The 14292-nt window shown below is 36.6% G+C and overlaps 1 protein-coding gene across 3 annotated transcripts in view; it reads right to left on the bottom strand.

The window, feature by feature from the left end:
• Nucleotides 1-14292, bottom strand: part of STXBP6 (syntaxin binding protein 6) — a 91122-nt gene that overhangs the window by 51431 nt on the left and 25399 nt on the right. For 2 of the 3 annotated variants that reach the window (XM_039705526.1, XM_039705525.1), the window contains one exon: nt 5055-5240. In XM_039705526.1, coding sequence (XP_039561460.1) covers nt 5055-5208 — 154 coding nt within the window. In that variant the 5' untranslated portion in view covers nt 5209-5240. Of the gene's footprint in view, nt 1-5054; nt 5241-14292 lie in introns of those variants that run through there. The other variant, XM_039705527.1, reaches the window with a different exon arrangement.

The following is a 14292-nucleotide window of genomic DNA, read 5'->3' as shown; positions in this document are numbered from 1 at the left end:
GCACCTGATTCCCTCATCCAGATGATAAATAAAGGTATTAATCAGGACTGGGTGCAATACTGAGCTCTGGGGAACAATACTGATGCACAGTAAACTGTTAAGCTTTATCAATCTGCTACAATTATATTCTGAAGGATTTTGGGGGGAAAAAAAGCACTAAAGAGCAGACTCATAACTGCATACCTTCAGCTTGCCATTTAGAAAATATTTCCTGCACATGAATAAGATCAAGTAGGGTATTGGGATGATGCACACATACATTCCTCCTCCACCTTAAAAAGAGAAAAAAAAAAAAAAAGCAAACCAAAACACACCAATCTTAAGACTAAATGCTTTCAAATATGTAATTCTGTAGCGTAGCTGTGAAAAGATGCCCTCCTACACAAAATTCTTGTGGAAAAGGACTGGTTATATTACTGTGGACAACTCAGAATCAGAAGGGATCAGAGCATCAAGACATATTAAGGATACAATCAATAAATGAATCCTACCCTCCAAAGTAGTTCATAATTTTGTCTTCTATTTCGATGTATACAGAAAGATCAATAATGAAGATGAGAAGGTTAACCTGGCTTCCACTCAAAAAGTGCCAGTTTTGTTTTTCAAAGACCCTTAAGAAAAGATTTTAAAATCTCTTTTATAAAATGGTATTTGAAATTTATTATCATTATGAGCAACTGATATTTGACCTTATAAAAGTCCTTACAGGAACCCTAGAGTTAAAATACCAGAAGTACCTAACAAAGTAGGTTCTGACAAAGGAAGTAAAAGAGTCTTGGTTAAGAATTATATTCAGTATCATAATAATTTATTATAAGTAGATGAAGGCAATTATGTTTTGTTAATATTAGCACTAGAAGCTATATGCTGTATGTGTACATTTAATACATATTTATTTAGACACACATAATACAGTATGTAACAGTGAATGTAACTACACTGTGCAACAATTTGAAAAACATCAGTGCTTTCCATTATCCAACTTATGGCCAGTTTAAAGCAGTAAATATAGGTCAGTGAGCACACAGCAAGAGGAGCTAGTCATTATTTGCCCTACAGATACCTAAACTATTAAACCTTCACCTTAAAGAAGACATTACTAAGATAGGATAGTGAAGAAAGAAGCTTGTTTGGTTTTTTCCTTTGTTCTGATAAAAGGAATTTGAATTTCACAACAAAACACAATACGAAACTTGTATTGAACTTTGTTCAGTCCTTGGTGAGCACCCAGTCTGTGCTCAGATGTTCAGCCATCCAAGTCTGGGTCTGTGGGGTTGGGCAAAGCACCACAACCGGCCTGCAGCTGTCTGCAAACAGCTGTCCAGGTCAGAGCTTGCAGAACACTGGACCATCATTTGGCTGGTGTGCTCTTCTGGGCTGACCAAATCTGTCAGTCATGACCTTTTTTGTATAAATAATCAAACATTCAGTAGAGTCTGACAGATCTAAGTGGGTCAGATTGGAAGTGAGTATGATGAACACTGAAGTAACATTCTCACATCATTTAAACAGAGGGGAAAATACCACCCACTGGTGAGTAGGCCAATGACCTATATTTCTGAAGTGACTGTTTAAGTATTTTATACTTAATTCAGAATTCTAAATAAGGCTAAGAACTATTTTAAACAATTATGTTTCAATTATATAAGACAATGGTGATAAAATGAAAACTTAGACCTGATCCAATAACTCTCACTAGGTCTGCTAGTGTGGAGGAGGTGATAAATATCCACTTTCAGCTTTGAATTTCTTGTCTTTGCTCTGTGTTAAATCTTCTTTTACATTACAAAAATCCTAGTGTTCATTTTCTCTGTTCTGCCTACAGCCACCCCACCTCTGTGTTTCCCATCTGCCTACTCCCTTCTTGTTCTTCTTCAGCTAAATAACTCCTTAAAGTCCTTAAAGATTTTTCTTGGCTCTGTTTGCCAGTTTAACTTGGCTAGTTCCAACACTAGGCTAGAAAGCTGCAGATAACCCAGTTGCTTGGTTTCCACCAGGCTGTCAAGCAGTCTTGCTACAGCTTTCTTAGCTTAATCTGTGCCCAGTTTCAGATTACAGGCTTTAGCTATACCTCTTTCAAGCATAAATGTTTACTTCTAACCATCTCAGTATTCAATATTTTACAATCAAAAAACTCAGTACATACTACAAATACCAACACTAAAGAAGAATCTTCCTTACTCTCCCATCTCACTCTCCTCAATATTTGCTTCTTTTAATGGTTCACTGTCCCATCTCTGAGGCTAAGGGCATTCTCCCTGCTCAGCATCTCTAGCAACGCTTTCAGAAATTCAAATAAACAACTATGATAAAATGTTTTTTCAACCCCAAAATTCAGTTCAACATTGAAAGGAAAATATTTAACTCTGGTTATAACAATTTGTGTAATTTCTTAGTTTCAAAGTGAGCAGTAAATAGAAGTAGCTGTCACAGTGGCTGATGTTTCATTTTCTGTACTGTATCTTGGATGAAACTACAACTAGACAAGATGTTTTATATTTACACCCCCTAAGGATATAAGGAGTCAGTTTCTATTCTTTCAACTGGCAAATTCTGTTCTAAAGAGTAAATTATCAAATTCCTTTAAACAAAGGCCAAACTGAATTAGTCCAAGAAAACTATGAACACAGAGATATTCCAGTCACTTTGTTTATCTAATACATAGCAAACCTGGGACAAGAGTCAAAAGGCTGATAAAGGCATTTCCAGGGAAGAGGTTGCAATATTCAGCACTAAAGCACATGTTACCTGAAATGTAAATACAAATTCAGAGCTAGCCACCATTGTGACTGCTTCGCTGGACACATTACATCAAAAATGGAAGGCAATCAAATATATTTTGCTGTCTCAAGATACAATTCATCTTGGACTGTTTGGGGCAGAGCTAAATTGCCATGACTACATTAACTTAGCCTTACCAAACAGAAACTTTTTCTATAACAACTTTGTGTTGCAACTAAAACCATTATTGCTTCACAGCCATAAGGAATAGGCAAAAATCTCAAGTTTATCCTCATCACAATTTGTTTTAAACAGTGGCAGAAACACTTGCTCCCCAAAGCATGGTTTTGTGCCTTTGATGACTCCCGACTACATAACTAATTGTACTTGACTCTACTGAATTGCATAATCTTGCTGAGCAGACTGCTTGGAATGTGACATCAAACACAGCCAGGCAGTCCTCTCCCTAGTCACTTTTTTGCCTACTGATATTACCAGTCATACTGTACTCTCATAATATAAACTATAAATGTATATGAGAAAAACTGCTCTCAGATCTGTGCAAAACCCCATGAACAGTGAGCCACATGTGAGGGTTCTTGCAATATCAATATGCAACTTTTCAGTGTCTGCCACAAAGTAATTTTATTTAGATCCTGAATGCTTCTCCTTATCATAGGTGGGAAACTCTGCTTAAGTCAGGACATCCACTATTTCTTCCTTACTCATAATATGCTGTGGCAATAAAACAATAAATGCATTTAAGACCATTCACTGTCTTAAAATCCATGTTGACTGATACCTATGAATATGGGGTAGGGGAGTGGAAGGAGGGCTAAGTTATGCAGAATCAAAAAAAAAAGACAAAAAAATCCACCTATTGAATATTTAGCCTACAGAAAATTGTAAGCATAGAGCACATCTCTAGCCTTTAATTATGAATGAGCACATCTGTAACCGTTAATCATGATGAATGTGGGTATCAAACACACGTGTATTCCAAAACTTACTGCACAGACCTAGAACATGATTGCTTTTACAAGAACACTTAGGAAAAGAATGGACTGACATTTGAAAAATATGACTGCCAAAAGAAGAGTTTAGCTTTGCTTAAATACATTAGTTATTTGAACATTTCTTTAAGAGCTGAGAGGTCTAGATTAGTTTCCTCTACACCTTGAGAGGACTGAAGCATGCAATTCTCACATAAACACAGAGTATTCCAACCACAAGTCTATGGAACAGCCTAGGGGAATCAATTTTTAAATCCTTCCTTGAAGCTCTCTGTGTGGGGAGAATGGCTGAGGTCACTTGGATTGCTCAGCCTAGAAAACAGCAGACTGAGGGAAGGCCTCATTGTGGTCTACAGCTTCCTCAGGAGGGGAAGCAGAGAGTCACACATTGATCTCTTCACTCTCATGACCACTGATAGGACCTGAGAAATAGCATGAAACTCTGTAAGGGAAGGCTTAGGCTGGGTGTCAGAAAAAGGTGCTTTATTCAGAAGGTGTTCAAACCCATGAACAGACCCCCCAGAGAACTGGTCACAGCACTAACCTGACAGAACCCACAAAGCATTTGAAATGCTTTCAGACGCATGGTGCCATTTTTGGGTTTACCAAAATGCAGGGCCAGGAGTTGGCCTTGATGAACTTTGTGGGTCACTTCCAACTTGGGATATTGTATGATCCTACCATGACAAGCAAAATACTCAGCTGTAAATGAAAGGTCTTCTGTTTTGTCTCACTGACCTCAGTATGCATGTGCATTTCCTCTCCAGCTTGTATTTTAACAGAAGTATTAGTACATATATATCTAAACAGCATCTCATCCAATAACATACAGTGAATGTATACTTTTTGGGCAGATGTGTGATGTGCTAGAACAGTTGTAAAGTCACTGAATTTTACGTCCTATGCTTTGAAAGTTTTAACATTATTTAAAAAAATAACACCAGAATTTGAAAGAGTCATTAAACTCTCTCATTTAGTGCAAAAAGAATCCTACTTTTCTGGGAGTCATAGAACATTTCTTCTGGCCACTAGCTGTACTTCCACCAAGATGTACACACTCAAAGGGAGCAAATTATACTCCTGGGCTGTGAGAACACCTAGGGGTTTTTAAACAATGAAACCACATGTTCAACTTATTATAATATATAAATATAAATAGCCTAGAGCACATGGTTCCTCAAGATAAAAGGTATAAGTGCTATAATTCTTTCAATACATTGTGAAGATTGGAATCACCCAGCTCCTTATGGCTACAGATAACAGCTAATCAGTTAATGAAAGATAAACAAATAACTGGATGTCAAAAGTCATTAAACTTACCTGAGAGGCAGATGTATGTTAAATATTCACCCTGACCCCCAGTAGCTAGAAAAGGAATCTTTTTTTTTGTTCTTCTTTTCACTTGAACAGCTCCCAGCATCCTTTCATCATGTGGGGCAAAAATCTCTTTGCTGATTGCAGATTTGGCATTCATTGTAGATCACAGGTATAGCAGACTGTTACTCTCTAAAATTGAAATCATAAATATAAAACAATATTAGAAACTCTAAAGTTATATCAAAGTCCACTTAACTTACTCAGGCATTACAAACTCTGACTTTGAAAGAAAGTTTTTAATGCCTCAAAGAATTTAGAAAATAATTTAATATTCATAAAGGCAGAATTTTCAAAGTATTTGAGAACAACTTCACTGAAGTTGTTCTCCACACTTCTTAAATTTGCTTATGCAAGCTTAGCTTATTTTGGGCAGAAGCACTAGCACTTCAGTATATTGCAAAATCTTCTCAGAGAAACACCCTGTTTAACTTCATGCAGCATAAAAACTTCATTAATCCCCCCTCTGATAACTGAGGGAAACTCAGATCTGTGTCCCACATACACAGGGAAAGCACTGCAAGGGCATAGGGAAGGAGCACCATGGTTGTGCTGGCACACAAGAAATCACGTTCACAGAGGACAGAGAAAGCTTCAGACTTGGTGAGACTGTTCTTCAGAAGCACTGCTCCTGGTGACAGCACTTGATTGCACAGCTCTTGCACCTCTTGCAGCTTTAGCACCTCATCCCCTCAACTCTGGAACTACTGACTGGGCAACTGCACAGGAAACAGTGTCAGAGACACCATCAGGGTCAAAGCAGACAAAAAACCACACCTCTACTTTTGGGCTGTGTAATTTTGACCCAGGTCAGTTCCTCAATGTGTTTCGTAACAAAACAGCACAGTTGACTTAGGACAGACATTTGTCTCAGGAGAGACATACACATTTGTAGAGGAAAAATTATTGTAGAGAACAGGGAGGGAGGAGGGAAGCTGCTTAGCCACGTACATCCCAAAAAACAAACCTCACCAGCCTCACTGCAGCTTGCAGAAGAACCTAAGTAAAGGAGGGAGAACTGAGAGGGAACATGAACAGGTTCTTTTTGAAGCTGTAACTCCAATTAGTTCTGCATTAATGTCTTGTAACACATGCACAGGCCCCCATTCATGGAAACTGCTGAATGACACCTTTAATTGTCCCAATGTAATGACACTCCAATGCACATACATTAATTTACACACTTCTGTACTACTAAGACTTTCAAGCTGACATCCTTAGCTTTCTTAGTACAGAGATGATTATACTCAGGCCTGAACTACCTGATAATTCTGCCTGTGGGATCATTTGATATTTGTCATAATTTAAAATAAATGTAAATAAACTACATAACCAAATTAGATTATGAAACCAAGAGAGTCACAGATCCTTTATTTTTTGTGTGCATACTACTAGCAAAGTAATTGCTTTAACACTTTCAGTCTCAATGTTTTGTTGTCACTATTTATGACATTCCCTTATCTTAAAAAAATGGGAAAATTTAAAAAATAAGTACACAAGAGACAGCACAACTTAGTCCAAACTGAATTCACCACTTGCTAATTTTAGGATGCAAACAGAATCCTGTGCCCAAATAATCTCTAACAGTATACTTCAGTTAACCAACAGAGTTATTTGAATTCTGACATGTTTTAGCACCATTCATTACATGAATCTTTAAAAAAGTGAATTGGATTTAAAAATTGTCTCCATCAAAAGAAAAATCCAGACCAGTTTCAAGGGAACAAAGAGTGTATAATTCCTGAAAAGGCGTGATCTCATAAGTCCCAACATCTTAGTTACCTATCCTTTAACAATGAATATATCTACATGATAACAGAATCAAAAGAATCAACTTACATGTAGTTACTTAGAAAAAAGTTGTGAAAAAATGTGTTGTTTTCACATTCATCACATACTTCTCTCTTCTTCTGTGTTATAGAAATATTTGCAGAGTACATCATACCAGCATTTAAACTGTTGGGACATTGCAACTAGCTTTTTTTTTTTTTTTTCTTTTTTTAATTCAAGGCCACTGTTAACAACAATGGATTTAAACACACAGACCTCCTCCTGACTGAGCTAGAGACTGATAATCTTTGCAAAACCCAGACCTTCATGAGCCTGAAGAATTTTCAATGAATAGCTTTTTGGGAAAACACTCAGAAGTGCTGTCAGGTTAAAAGACACTCAAGTGACATTCAACTGAAAAAGTGCTTTCCAGACTGCAGTGATCTGATGCTGTTAATTCTGCAACTGAGTTGTTGAAGAGATGTTTTCAGACATTTTCTTAATGGTCACACACTGTAAAATAAAACATGACTTCAAAGATTACTCAGGGATGTAATGGCTTCCTGGATTAAGGGAAGATCCAATTTTTTCTTACCTACAGTATCACAAAATGTTAGTGGTATATTGCTGCATGCTGCTACTGGCTTTGACATTAAGCTGGTTTGTATACATTTACCAGAAGCTGTACACAGACACAGTTGATACCTGGACTGTGACTGGAACTTCCAATCCAAGTGTGGACTCCTGGCTTCAGAGATTGTGATCCTTCTGTTCCCAGAACTTGGGTTGACACAACAGCTTCAGAAGCCATAGTCAAACAATTAATCTAACACAGCATGTACCTGATACAACTGCCAAATCTGATGTGAAGACTGACACTAACACAAAGCAGAGAAGCCCATTTATTTAAAGAAAATAACTAACTGTGTGTACAAACAGACTTCTGAGATTGAGATGTCAATATAGTTTAGATGAAGTTATTTTTCATAGGTCAAAAAATCAGCAGCTGAATTCAAATAAGCAACCTTCTCTTATGCACTAGTATAAGTGTGCAAAAGACCTTTGTTGAAATAAGTAAAGCCTTCCAATGCTCCCTGTTTTCACAAGTGGAGATAATACAATCTCTGGAAGTTTTACTTAAAAATAATAAAAATAAAAATAAATATATCTGTCTCTACACACTTCCTCAAGGAACATGAGTCTCATTTTTTCCCATTCTCCAACAAAATCCTTCTTTTCATTAAAAAAACCCCAAACCACTACCTCTACATGCACAACTTCATGTTTTATATGCATATTTCTTTGCATAATTATGTTTTCTCTTGGTGCACATTCCACAGGACATATTCAAACCACCAGCAGTTTCCACTCAAGGCACGTATGAACTCATGCACTGGAACACAAACTTTTTCCTCCCATTTGTACTCAGATACCAAATAAAATCCTTTAAGAAACTTTGCTGGAGGATCTCCGAGCACCCTCAGACATTGCATTACTGCTTGCAACATTAACCCCTCTGAAGTAAGGGGGACTTAAAGGTTCCAGTAAACCTAAGAGTTCAGGAAGAGAGACCACATTTCCTACCTCACATGCTTTGTTCCACATATTTACTTCCACTCAAATTATTATACTGATGCTTTTGGCTAAACAAAGACTCCATTTTTCTTCTGCAGTTTTTCACTCCATCTACTACAGCATTATGGAACAGGATGTCAGCATTTACACTGTGCCCCCAGCACACAGAAGAAACAGAGAGGAAAGATTCCTGTGTGGATTTGAAAAAGTGTCTGCAATGCACTGCTCATTTGCATCTTCTCACATCTTTCTCTACTACAGTTCTTCTCCATTATATTTCTATCACTAAAAGCTCCCTCTCTGAACAGCTGACTATTCCTCTAGAACCATGTGAGGGGGCAACAATTAAAGGCAATTTCTTAAAAAGAAGATTAAATAAAACCAAGATAATTAAGCTGAATCCTTAATGCATCCCACATGTTCAACAACAAAAAAAAACTGGACGGTTTTCTGGTCAGCCAGAATCTCAGACTGTTTTCAGGCACACAGCCAGCAAATGGCTAATTTATCTTTACACCCACATGTTTCATAGGACTCTATGCAAATAAGTGGAAAAAAGGGGATTTACAGTATCTTTGTTGAGGGTATAGGTATGCAGAAAGGAAACTAATCCTCAGCATGCAGAATTCAAATAGGAGTAAATTACAATACAAAGCAAGAATTGGAAAAGGACAAAAGTTTCCAAAAAAAAAAGGAAAAAATGTTCAGTATGCTAAACCTAGCTGTTTTCAAGGATCTTTAGCTTAATCACAAACAGGGATGGGCTCACAGAACAGGCTAACCACTGAAATGCTGCCTGCAGTGTGAAATCATCTGAGCAACCAACTATTCTTGGAACAGTAACTCTAGCAAGCACTCAAATCTGCTTTTAATAAAGCCACTATCCTGAAAGATGACATCTACTTAAGGAAATCATTGCAAGACACTGCTGCCAAAAGAACAGCTTTTGCTATTGTGATAGTTGCCTGGTATTTACTTGCTGGAAGTGTTTAAACTACTTTGAATATTACAGGTCATCAAAATCCTGTATTTGCTGTCATCTCGAACAAATAGCTAGTATAATTCTGAAAAAAGCAAAAAAAAAACCCATTTAAAAACCCAAGGCAACTAATTTATAAATCTTTTAAGAACAAATATTAAAACGTACAAGTTTTAAAAGTTGGTTTGCAATATATTTATTAAGCATAACTTTATCCTAGAGGAATAACACCAAGTTTAATTAGCTCTGCAAACAAGGATCAAATCAGTAGATCAACCTTATTCTGAAACAGTCAAGATAAAATCTTTAAAATGCTTGAACATGAAAAAAAATCAGATCATCTTCTGTCATCCTATTTTCAAATCTAACTTTGCTTGAAAGATATTTATTTAAATTAGGACAATAGCAGCAGCCACTGCAGCAGCCAGAAAAATTCTATTACTTCCTATTAACATGGGCTTATGACTTTTAGAAGTATTTACTGAAAAAACCTCAATCATTCTCCAGAGTTATTTGTGGGCTGTCAAATTTCCAATTTATTATTCCAAATAACTTTTCAGCTAAGACTCGTTAATTTGAATAATGAATTAATTCTAAAATATGAAAATTATGAAATTAGAACTGTATTTCTAGCAGTTCAACCTAGAAACAAGAAGTGTGTTTTCACTTACATATGGAATTACAAAATAAACTGCCCAATCAAGCTGAATAGGACATAAGCAGACTTCAGAGAGCAGCAGCTCTTGAACACGAAACTTGAATCTTACATGCTAAAGTAGTAACTTCTTTCTTTTAGGTGAAGGTTTATATTGTAGCCCACCTAATCCAAGGCCAACACATGACAGAATTTACTGTAAATTTAAAATACAAGCCTAAACTTTGTTTTTAATCAAGACATTGTTTGATTATGGGAATTTAGCAGAACTGTTTACTGAAACCTTCAAGAAGCCTTGTTTGAACCACTGAATTTCTCAAAAGCTCCTAGAATAAGCAAAAGAAACATGAAAGACTACACTGGCTACCATACTGTGTGGCCTGAAAACATGTTATGTTTTTGGTCAAGAAAAAAAAATAGAAGAGGAAAACTGCACAGTAATAGGATCTTACAGTCAGACAGAAGCAGTAAGTACCTTAATTCTTGACACATTTCTTCACCTGAGGCAGCAGCCTGAGGCCCTAAGCATTTCCTATAACCTTTCATTACAAGGAAAGGGGATTTGAATTCTGTGCAAGTAGTATGGACCTACAGATTTAAGAAGATAAAGAGCTCTGAATGGAATACATATTTATAAAGAGACAGTAAAAAAGTGAAGATACTTTTGAGTTTATTTCATCTGTAACACAATCTTTAAAAAAAAATACACCTTCCTCCATCACCCCACAAAAAACCCAAACATCTCCCTACAAAGACAGATTATCAGGGATATCACAGAAAGCCCATAAATGGGCAAATGAGAACCATCCCTTGGATGTGGAAGACAGAGCAGCTGCTTTCATTTCTGCACTCCGCTCTGCTGAGTGAAATACATACACAGAGCATCATGGCAAGTAATACCTGTACTTCCTCAAGGCACATGCAGCAAAAGCAGAAGATGCAGTATCACTTTGCTCTTTTGAGACTGTGCCCCTAAAATGTCTCCAAATGGCACAGAAAATTAAGTAGGAGGTGACATAAGGCACCAGAAACATATTGAGGGATGGGTTACTGTACATTCCAGGTCATATTTCATGTTCTGAAAAGAAAACAGCAATTCCAGATCTAGAAACTAATGTCCTAGTAAACAGTATCACAGATCCCAGCTCACAAAAAGAATGTAATACTGAAGTGAACCTAAAATACTGCAATCTGGGAAAATCCAACTCAAATGTAAGACATAAGTTTTCTGTACTGTGATTCTGTGTGTGAACAGCTGCAGACTGCTAGTATTTTAAATAGGTGTGCAATAAAACAAATATATATTCAAGAGCTGCAGCAACCTAGACACAATTTTTCAGAATCAAAACCAGCTACAAAGAACCAAACTTACTAAAGGTGCTAAAACATTAGTTAATATACGGCTTCTCCTTTATAAGAAAAAATGGGGCTCAAGACAGTGTTAAATTTCTTAGTATACTGACTCCATTATTGGTTGGCTTAAATAGAGAGGTAGCAAAAAGTCAGGTTAAAAGAAGTCTGTCTCTGTTACACAGCTATCAGAACTGTTGCCTATAGGAATATACAAAACAAATGATGCAATGCTATTACTGCAGTATAGCACCCATAACTACAACACACGAACATCACCCACTCTGTCAACACATCTCACAGGAACCAGATTCTGATTTAATAAGCACTGATAATTGAAAAAACACATTAAATGGATTTATAATTTAGTGTACAGGTTGCCAGAGAGACATATTATTCCTACAGCATCAGCTGAAGGTGTTCTAAAGAAAGAAAATGTAAAACCCCACAAAACTGTTTGACCTGACAGCTGGCACATAGTACTCTTAACACTTGCTTTCTCCAACTAGTGTAATCCAGTACACTCTGAAATCATGTTTTACAAATCCTCACAGTTCCATTTCCATTCCTCCTCACATAACTGATACTGATTCAAGTTACAGTCATCCATTAAATTAAATATCCCAAAAGAGAAGGAGGGAACAAAGTCAGGCCTCTCAGGCTAAATATTTTTAATTTTCTAAACTGCAACCTGCAACACCCACACCAGAAAAAAAATGAAAAAGTTCCTTTATATTACTTTAATGCTGGGGAAATGTATGAAAGCATAGTAATACATTGGGACAAGACAAAAAAAACAAAACATCAAGGTATTGAGGCATTTTATTTCATCCATCTAAGGTGAATCAACATTCCTCAGTAAGTATAAATAGTGGGTTTTTTCAATCACTCCAAATGCTTAAGAAGAATAACTTACTAGAAAAATGCATAATGCTTTTAAGAATGAAATATATGTGATTCTGGGGATATTAAAATCTCTGTAAGAGCAGACACACCTCTATGAACTACTACATGAATGTTTTTCTTGAGGAAAAACAAGCACTATGCAAAAGTAGTAAACCATCTGTTGGCAGTGTGATGATACTTTGCAGCAGTTAAATAAATAGTTTTCTTTTTGGCGAATAACACAACCTGAACACATTTCTGACATGCTGCATGCTTCTTTCCAAGAATCTTCCAGCAGTCACAAGCATCACTCACTTCAAAATGGACGAGTTCAACAAAGCTTGCAAAATTGCAGAGGGTTCTGCAAACTTAAGAAATTACAAACAAAAATAAAATGGTCTGATCTAGTGTTTTGTTCAAAGGATGCGAGCATGTCAGAAATTATTAAAAATGTCACCCACAGCTTCTAGCCCCAACTATGTTTGATAGCTTAGCTCTGCTCTCCTGACAGAATCCAATTAAGAAAACCATGACTGCAAGCCGACCTTGTACGTTGAAATTTATGGGGTTTTGTGGGGTTTTTATTTTTAGTTGGTTGGGTTTTTTTAAGGACTAAACTGTTCAATCTCATAGAAAGCTGAGAAAAACCTATAAAGGAAACTACTGGCTTTTCTCCTCTCCTCTCAAGTAAGTCCTCTTTAATTATTTTCATAGTAATTTGCAATCAGTGATCAGTGACAGAATTATTTTACTAGCTAGGAAGTTTTCATCAAACATGGCAATGCAGCAGTTTTGTCAAGTGATAGCCTCTTGGGAACAAGACAGTCTTCTTTCAAAATAAAAATATAAATAAAATACCACTTTCCCCTCTGCACTCCTTGAAGGGAACAAGTAGGAACTTCTTGAGGTAGGGGAAGATTTCATCAGGTTTACGGATGCAGACAAACCAGTAAGTTTTAGATTAGTATCTCTTACAGATCAGTGTGGTATTAATCAATGTATGGGGTACCTGTAAAACACATTGCAAAATTTTCCAGTTCTACATTAAATTCTGAGAACAGTATAACAGCACAGTGAAGGATGAAAGAATTACGGTAACCTAGATAGCCCAAGCAAAAAAAAACAAAACAAACTTCTCTATTTCTATTATGTCTTTTTATAGTTTGCCAAGGAAGAGACTGAAATGCCTTTATTTGAAGTGAAAATATTAGGAGAATCACATCTGTTTTGCATGCCTGAAACTAAGACAGTACAACATGAGGGCATGAGAAGGTGGACCAAGGAGTAACACCTACATTTGTAAAGAAGCATTCTGTTCAGGGAGAGGGGACACAGCAAGACAATACAACATAAACCCTCCATATCAGTCTCTTCATATATTTAGGAGTGGTCCCATGCTTATTGCACACAGAACTTAGACCTACAGTGCCCATTTAATTTGTCAAGGTAAGAGGGCTGTTTTAAAAAAAAAACTAAACCAAACAACAAACAAAAACCATGACAAAATATACAATGTATGTCTTCCTTCAGAGAAATCCCAGAAGACAGCAGCTCAATCAATGTATCAGACACCCTTCCAACTTAAATGTCAACCACAACTTTCCAATGAATCATTTATGCTGTCTCTAAAGAGCAGGCACAGCTATGAACCCTGAAATAACAATCTCTCAGTGTATCTTCACAGGCTTATCTAAAGGTAATTTTAGCACCAAATGCACACTTGATTGATAAATACACACTTTAAAATTGAATGGCATTTTCAATTTTCCCCTATCAGATTAGTATGCGTAGTAACTGACAAGGTCCACAGCAACAAATCCTCTGCAACAATTCTGTGCCAAAATCAACTTCATACAACTCACATCATATTTTATATGGCCATACCCCTAGCAAAAATGGCATCCACCCAAAAGAACAAGCACGTATTCCATACAGAACTATGATTTTTATTCCACAAATACGTTCAGCAC

Source organism: Passer montanus, unplaced genomic scaffold, assembly GCF_014805655.1.
Source record: "Passer montanus isolate IOZ18808 unplaced genomic scaffold, ASM1480565v1 scaffold18, whole genome shotgun sequence".
Taxonomy (NCBI): Eukaryota; Metazoa; Chordata; class Aves; order Passeriformes; family Passeridae; genus Passer; species Passer montanus.
Note: the sequence above shows the minus strand (reverse complement) of the source record. Positions and strands in the feature narration are given on the sequence as shown.